Below are 8,936 nucleotides of genomic sequence, written 5' to 3'. Positions count from 1 at the left end.
ATGTATATAATTTTTTTTGTAGTAATGTACTAACATGTACAATGTAATGTATCTAACATACATATATATGAAATTATTATTTCTGGATTAACTGATTCGTATGTGATTTACAATTTGATGATAAACTGTACAAAACAAAAAAGCAGAAATTTCTCACATCTGAGAAGCTGGAACCAGAGAATATTTGTCATTTTGCTTGATAATTGAACAATAAACAATATTAAATAATAAACTGAGCGCACTCAGTGAGCAGGTGAACGCAGGTTATTTCACCTGTTAAACTCACTCAGACAGAAAAGCTCAGAGAAGGTTTTTCTTTGCAGCCGGTAAAAGCTGCCGGCTTCACAGCGGAGCAGACAAAGAGAAAATGTCAGACTGTCGGCTGTTTCAAGGCTTCATGGAGCAGCCGGCTTTATGACTGAAGTGGACGTGACGAATGAAATCGATGCAGCGTCAAAGCTTTCACCTGAAATCACCTGCTCAGTCTGAGGCCGACAGAACTCAGAGGGCGAAAAATAAGATAAAGCCGACAGCAGCCACTCGCAGCGGCCCCATTCATGATTCAAGGACTTTAGGACGTTTCTGGGATTTTAGGACATTTGTAGGATTTGAGGACATTTCTAAGATTTTAGATGGTTTCTAAGATTTCAGGATGTTTCAAGGATTTTAGAACATTTCCAGGATTATAGGACTTTTCTAGGATTATTGGACATTTCTCAAATTTTAATACATTTTAGGACATTACGGTCTTAGCTAGGTCCTGTTGGGGGGGTGCGGAGGATCCTTCACTGGCTCTTTTTTGATAATTTGATGCTGTCTGATGCACTCTGGCACCTTCTGTATACTGAAAGTACAAAACAACCTCACTGTGAATCATCTCATTTTTATGGGGAATTAGAAAATGGTTGGTGGGCCACTTGGTACCCTATTGAGGGCCAGATTTGGCCCGCGGGCCATAGGTTGAGTATCAATGCCCTTCAAGCAAAGGCAAACTAAAGTCCTATATATTAAAAAAAAAACAGGTAATATTTAACGGTTTTCAATAAAGCTTCAGTAAAGACTCTGAATTTAGGCCCTGGAGTGGGACACTCAGACACTCGGGCTCTGGTGTTTACTGTAAATGATTTGGGGCCTTCGGGACACGGTGCGGCGCTCGGCGCTCACCCATGGGGTCGCTGTCCGGGTTGTATGTGAGGGCGTTCTGCCAGATGAGGTCTGCGTCTGACATGAACTCGGCGACCGTGATGTACCGCTGCTTGTCGATGTTGGTCATCAGCGTGGAGAGGTCCATCGGCTTCTTGACCACCAGCATGTAGTCCGGGACCTGGACGGAGACGGTGGACGGGAGACGTGGACAGAGGGAAGGAGGTGAGGAAAGGATGGAAGGAAGGACAGAAGGAGAAAGATGGAGGGACGGATGGAGGGAGTGATTGGAGGAGTAACTGTAGTTAAAAATCAGGTGAGGAAACGTAAACTCATGCTGAAGGTACTAAAACACAAATTAGAGACCATTTCCTCTGATATTTCTAAATATCAGTGTGAGCTGCTCATCAGTCTTTAGTTTATTGCTCATTTCATAGAAGTATTCTGCAAATTTACCATGTGCATTGTAGTAAATTATTCACACAGTGCTTCTTTAAACAAAGTACTAAACATAAAAACAGAACGCAGAATAAAACAAGATGAGACTGAAAACACGGAGCTTAAAGATACGATCAGAGAATGAAGAGGAAGCTGAATTCACTGAAAATTAAATCAAAATATCTTAATAAAGTGTGATTTGAGAAGTTTTTCTGAAAGCAGACACAGACTCAGAGAAGCAGATTCTCTGTGGTGAGACTCAAAAACTGTTTTCTGAGGAAAAACCACACTGATGCATCTGCAAATGCACCGTCATGTTTCAGTTTTAAATATGAAACACGCTTTAGTTTATTCTCTTAAAGATATCTTCTGTTATTACTTCATCAATAAAAAGAAGAAGGAAGCCTGCAGGTGGAGTTTCTTATAAATCGCCACATCAAAACATGTAGAGTTTTGATTCCAGCAGGGGGAGCCGACATTTTTCAAGGCACAGAATCACAGTTGTTTGTCAGTTCATGTTTTCATGTTTTTAAATCATAAATAAATAAATTAAATTAAATCAATAAATAAATTCGAGAAAAAAATAAAAATATTTTGAATTAATAACAATTAACACAATAATAAAAACATACATTAAAAATACATTAAATTCTAACATGTTATTATTATTGTTATTAATTATTTTATTGATAAAAACGAGTGGTCAAATATTCTTGGCGGCTGCAGAATAATGCCGACTTCATATAAAATCATCAAATAAACTTTCATACTTTTAACCCTTTTCACACGCACTGCCCTGCTCCTCTTATGACGACGGCTGAATAAAATCCACTCACCTCCTCTGTGTCGACCGGCTTGGTGAAGGTCTTGAAGCGTCGGTCCAGAGTCAGGCGCTCGGTGACGTTACGCAGGAAGAGGCGGAGCTCCCGCATCACGTCCTCCTCCTGCTCCTCCAGGTGGAGGCGGTCCTGCTCCGGCAGCTGGCGGGGGGGAGGCGGGGGAGCCAGGGGGAGGATCTCCACGGCCTGAGTCACTGAGAGGAGGAGAAGGTCGAAAATATTGTTACTAATCAAATCAAATCTTTATCTCTCCGTGAAGGGTTAATCCTCTAAAACAGTGTTTCTAAAGTGGAGATATGTGTGGTACTTTGGAGGATTGAAGAGGGTTTGTGCGAAGTATTACAGTATTAATTATAAAGTATCAGTCACTCTCATAGACTGGATTTAAAGATGGACGACATGACAGCTCCACAGAAGTGAAGCCAAAACATCTGGATCGCCCCCTGGTGGCTGGCTGCAGTGCAGCCCATAAACTCCGCCCCCTGACGGGACAGGGGCCACGCTAAAAACTCAGAGTACACGCCCAACATGGTTTCTGCTCTTAAGTACTTCATGTCACCCTGATGTTTGACAAAGAAGAAAAATACGGCTGTCACACATTACAAGCAGCGATCGTCCAAAATGCAACACGTGACGGTCAAATATACGAATATGTGCATTCTTCGATTTCAGTGAGAATTAGAGTAGAGATCACGTCGACCAAGAGCGCTACTTTCTCAATCTTTTTAAAGTGACTTAAATTCCCAGATAGTGATCAGCTCAGACAATTTTAGGTCCGTCCGGAAATTACTCCAAGAAGACAAGGCGGCATATTTAAAAGCTTTTCTGCCAAGTTTCCTGAAAGGAAAGGGGTCAGGGGGTTCTCCGTTAACACGCCGCTGAAACATCCCAACGAGACGGAGACACGTACGCGCTTTGTTCTTGGAGGGCGGAGCTTCGGCCGCCTGGTTCAGAATGAGGTCCTGGAAGAATTCGGTCCTCTCCTGCCGACTGGGAACGCTGATGGTGTAAACCTCCCCGTACTCCTCCCGAAACAGAGACTGAATCTGGGGACAGTCACAGAGGTCAGAGCACAGACGGCACCTCAAAAAGGCTAAAAGCAAAAAACAAAATCTATCAAAAACGTCCATCCGATGCAATACAAGTGAAGCGGCTCACCTCGGGGTCCAGATCCTGATGGGGGGCGCTGCAGGTGGCGAGGAGGAGGATGGGGGAGAGCGAGGGGATGCTGTCCAGCAGGCTGAGGAAGGAGGCTCTCAGCGAGGACCCCGCGGTGTCCCACCACTGCTGGATGTGCGGCATGTAGAGGATGCTGGGAGACGTCCGCCGTGCCTCGCAGAATACCTGAGGAGGCGGAGAACCGCGATGAGATTTCATCAAAGAAACCGAACTGAAGCAGAACGGACCGTGGAAATCAAAAACTACGTGATACGATTGTGACCCAGTGTATGAAACGTACATGGACGTGCACTGAGGCCTTTGTCTCACTACCTTTTATTATTTTATGCTGTTTTACATGTGAACATTTTATATATTCTAGACTCACTACAAAAACTAAAATGTTTCGAGCATTTTACTGTTTTATTTTTTATAATTATGACCTACAGCTGGAAAAAATTTAAAAACTTAATATAATTTTTGAAAAGATAATCAAAATATTAGAAACACCCAACCCAAAACTCCAACCCACCCCACACCTCAGTGATGAAGTAATTCATGGTAAAGAAACCCCAACCAAGTACTCAGTATATAATTCAACATACTTTTAGTTTTTTTCTTAGGAAATATTCTCATAATATGAGATACTGGATTTCTGATTTTCATCAGCTAAAAGCCGTAATCATCAAAATTAAAACAAAAAAGCTTGAAATATTTCGATTAACATGTAATGAATATGCAATATATGAACGTTTACATTCATATATTATAATTTTAGAGGATATAATAAGATATTATAATGTTAGATATTCTAATTTTTGGAGCTGCAGCTGTATGTGTGTATGTTCGGGTGATCGGTTATCAGAGTTGGTTGTAATCATTTTATTTTGTTTGTTAAGAAAGATAAATACTGTAAAAAAAAAGAGAGAAAGTTGGCGTCACTGCAGGCTCGCTGTCGGAGGGTTTATTAAGTTCTGCTCTCTGCTGACCGGTTTGGGTTAACGCTTAATGTGACGGACCGTCCACATGCACACAGGAAGTGGACGTGGCTAACACGACGGCGTAGAGTGATCTGGGAAAGGCTGTAAATCCTAAAATCAGTGTGGCGTGTGCCGCAGAGTCACCTGGGCGCAGGCTTCCTCCGGGGACGTGCTGCTGACTCCAAACAGCACGGCAGAGTCCAGGCTGTGGACGGTGAAGCGCTCCAGAGCGTGCAGGAGAGCGGGAGCCAGGTGGGAGGTTTGACCGGCGCCGGGACGACCGGCCAGGAGCATTCTGGGACGGTGAGACGTCGGGTGTTTGACCGCACTCCTGCAGGGAGGACGGAGAGGACAGAGAGGTGTGATGACGGGAAAGGCAAAAAAAAAAAAAAAAAAAAAGATAGGACAGACAAGTACAAACAATGTTTCACAAAACCAGAACATTACAACAATAAGACAATAAAATATTCTAGGAAAAAAAGCAAAATTAAGCTAAAAAAAAACAAGCAAACAAACAAATTAAATCATTGGTTTTCACTTTATCGCATCCCTGCACTTTACTTTTATTATTTGAATATTTTTTTTAATTTATTTTAAGTTAAGAATGTGCAGTTACTCCGAAATAAAAAGGCAGGTATAGGTGTTAAATTGATTTTTAACAGTAGTACAGACACCAGACTCACCTGGCGAAGTGCAGGAAGTTTCTGCTCTTGGAGGAGGACGGTTTGGAGATGCTGGCTGTGCTGGAGCCTTCGTCTGCTCCGTACATCAGGCCGTCGTCAAGGATACCAGAGGTCAGATCTGAGGTGCAGAAAACATAAAGATGAAATATAGTACTAGTATAGTATAGATACTTTATTAATCCTTCACAGGAAATTACATTTGTTACAGCAGTTAATACACAGCTAACAACACATAACAGAAATATAAAATACTCACATCTAAAAAAAATATCCAACAATAATAAATACTATGTAGTGTTAGTGTAGTTTATCAGGCCTGGGACTCACCCGGCTCCCTCTTCCTCTTCATGCCCTGCTCGGCGTGAGGGAACAGCCTCTGCAGCGCGTCCAGGACGTCGCGCAGCGCGGCGCCCAGCAGCGGCTGCGCCACGACTGACAGCGGTTTTGCGGGTGTAGCGGCGGAGCGGTGAAAGGCCGGGGACATCTTCCTCATGGCCGCCACAAAGTCGCAGCTGCTGACGGCGATGGAGGAGACGTCCAGCAGGAGCTTCTGCGAGGTGCCGTAGATCTGCGGGTAGCGGCGCCGCAGGGCGCACAGGGCGGCCTCGGTGCACACCGCCCGGATGTCAGCGCCGCAGTAACCTGAGAGACAGGAGGTGGACTGTGAAACAAAAAACCCACACTGGCAGCTGTGGTTGCCAGAAACTTTCTGTTAAAAAACAGTGAAGATTTAAACGACTTTACAAAACAACCTGTAGATTTTACAGTTTAAAACCGCCGTAATTCAACCGTGAAGCTGCAGTAATTACACGACTTTTAAACCGTAAAATTTACACTGACCATTTGGAGGACAAAAACAAAATTCCTTGAACTCCATCACCTCAAGTGTAAAAACTCTCAAAATAATTTAATAATTGAAAATCCGCACATTATTTTGCCTTTCAATTTAAAATAATAATAGTTGTAATTTTTTTTAGAGTGTGCATCAGTTTTTTCTGCAGTTATCGCTCTCTAACTTGAGTACAGAAAATGTGATTTGGTTTGATTTGTTTATGTCATTTTAGGTTTCTTGGAGGAATGACAGTGTTTCTTACCGACACATTTGTCAGCCAGCTCCTCCAGGAAGTCCTCAGACGGACGAGGTTTCCACAGCCGGGTGTGGATTTTCAGAATCTCCTTACGAGACTGAAACACGGAGCAGATAAAACAGCCAGCTGAGATTTACTCACGACGTCTATTTAAACAGCAGTCTGGCTCCAAAAACGAGCAAATAAAGCGCATAAAAAGAGGGTGGATCCAAAAAATACATTAAAAAACATGTGTGAAATGAGTGTGGACAAGGGCACTGAATTATGTAATATGTCCATGGCTTCAAAATAAAACTCACAGGGCTGATTAATTATATCCACAAATACAAACAACACCAGCGCATCCCAGCAGGGGGAGCCAAAACGTTTTCACAAGATGTTTCCAAGAGGCAGAATCACAGTAATATTATGAAATAATTAACAAATAAACATAAATAAATAAATAATTTAAAACACTGTTAAAAAAGCTGCTGTTTTCACTTTTTTTTTTTTACATTATTTGGTTTTAATTATCATCATTACTAACAGCATGATCAATATTAATATTATCATTATTTGCTACTGTCCCTTTATGGCATTCATTTATTTATCTGTTTATTTTTTCATAATATTACTGTGATTCTGCCACTTGAAAAATCTTGTAAAATGTTTGTGGCTCCTCCTGCTGGGATGTAAGACAAGACAAGAGAAGACAAGAGAAGACAAGAGAAGACAAGACAAGACAAGACAAGACAAGACAAGACAAGACTACAAAGTGCACAGTCAGGTACTGTGAGACATATAAAAGAGATGTCACCTCTCTGTCGGGCAGTCCGAAGAGGAACTCCCGGTCGAAGCGTCCGGGCCGCCGTAGAGCCGGGTCGATGGAGTCCAGGCGGTTTGTTGCTCCGATTACCACGACCTCTCCTCGGCTGTCCAAGCCGTCCATCAGAGCCAGGAGCGTGGACACGATGGAGCTGCGGGAGACAAAAAATAATAGTTGATTCAGGAGAAAAATGCAGAGATGTTTAACAGAGAAGAAGAAAAAGACCCAAATTTAAAAAGTGTTTCTGCTGCAGTTAGCTGGGTTGGTTTAGTCTGACCTGTGGATCTGGTCCTGTCTGCTGGATCGGACCGGAGCCAGGCCGTCGATCTCGTCAAAGAAGATGATGGACGGACGCATCTGATACGCCTGAAGGTTTTAAAGTGTTTTAAAATGATTCATCACAGGGTCCTGCAATATTGTGACTTGAAAAACTAGGTTAACTGTAATAAAACTTTAAAGAACTAATAACTTCACCCACTAATGACTACAAACTTACTTTAAAACTGGATTTTATATCATTTTAAATATTCTTGTTATTACTGGCTGATTGATTTTTCATTTATTTTGAACATGTAAAAAGGATAATAATAAAACATTATACAAAAACAGACGGACAAAAAACAAGATAAGAATTACAATAAAAAACATAAAACAAAAGAAATGGCCTAAATACAAAATGACTCGCTTCACATATTCGAAAAAGGAGCGACACGAAGTGAAAACGTATTAAATCCTTCCCCATAAGTCACTGGATTTCAATTGATTAGTTTCCTTATTCATTTAAAGCTATAAGTAACTGAATATATACATACACACACACTCAAGATTACATTTCTACAATTTTTCATCACACAAGTTCTCAAAAAGAGAAAAAGAGCTTTTAACACCTTAAAATTCCTTTTAACTAACGTGAAAAACTTAATTTTGATGAGAAATCACCTTAAACATGGGTAAATATGGTAATTAAATACTTAATTACACACACTGTTTTTCAGTGTGTGTGTTTTTAGGTGGTTTTGACCACAGACCGTATATACCGTTTTGACAGTCACCTGCTCAAACAGCAGCCGCAGCTGCCGCTCCGACTCGCCCACCCACTTGCTGAGGCAGTCGGCTCCCTTCCTCATGAAGAAGGCCACCTTCCTGTTGCCATGGCTACACTCGTTGGCCAGCGCCCGGGCAACGAGTGTTTTCCCCGTCCCAGGAGGTCCGTAAAACAGACAGCCTCTGGAGAGAGAGAGAAAAAATAATTAAACTAGTGATCTTAAAGATTTTCAATAATCTCTTTAATAAATATGTCTTATTGTTTTATCATGAAGGGTCACATGACGTGATCGTTTTTTAATTAGCTTACAGAAATCAGGCATCAAAAAATGGATCACTTTGAAATACTGCAGTCAGGAACTCTACAACCCAACTGGTTTCACTCATGTTTTATCTTCAGTTAAAGCATGTGTCTAACCTGTGTGTGTGTGTGTGTGTGTGTGTGTGTGTGTGTGTGTGTGTGTGTGTGTGTGTGTCACCTGGGAGGCTGAATCTTGAAGTTGTCAAAAACCTCGGGGTAGAGAAGTGGGAAGACGACCATCTCCTTCAGAGCTGAGATGTGACCCGACAGACCTCCGATGCTGTCAAACCCGACCTGAGGAATGAAGGAAGGACGGTGAGCGAGGACGACGAGCGAAGACGGTGAGAGAGGACGAGGAGCGAGGACGGCGAGCAAAGATTTTGCTTTAATGAGATTTTCCTCGAAAGCGACTTCTAAATCACGTCTCAAAGCCTGTTTTATTTTTTATAGACGTGCT

The 8,936-nt window shown here is 42.0% G+C and overlaps 1 protein-coding gene across 1 annotated transcript; it reads right to left on the bottom strand.

The window, feature by feature from the left end:
• Positions 1-1,115: 1,115 nt before the first annotated feature.
• LOC121967025 (ATPase family AAA domain-containing protein 2-like) lies at positions 1,116-8,773 on the bottom strand (the record flags this gene model as incomplete). Its single annotated transcript, XM_042517082.1, has 12 exons — positions 1,116-1,324; positions 2,418-2,614; positions 3,331-3,466; positions 3,579-3,764; positions 4,703-4,889; positions 5,242-5,359; positions 5,569-5,883; positions 6,336-6,426; positions 7,126-7,285; positions 7,412-7,500; positions 8,187-8,361; positions 8,658-8,773. Coding segments are annotated over 12 exons (1,979 nt in total), but the record flags the coding sequence as incomplete, so codon positions are not given.
• Between the last annotated feature and the right edge of the window lie 163 nt (positions 8,774-8,936).

Source organism: Plectropomus leopardus, unplaced genomic scaffold (genome assembly GCF_008729295.1).
Source record: "Plectropomus leopardus isolate mb unplaced genomic scaffold, YSFRI_Pleo_2.0 unplaced_scaffold2669, whole genome shotgun sequence".
Taxonomy (NCBI): Eukaryota; Metazoa; Chordata; class Actinopteri; order Perciformes; family Serranidae; genus Plectropomus; species Plectropomus leopardus.
Note: the sequence above shows the minus strand (reverse complement) of the source record. Positions and strands in the feature narration are given on the sequence as shown.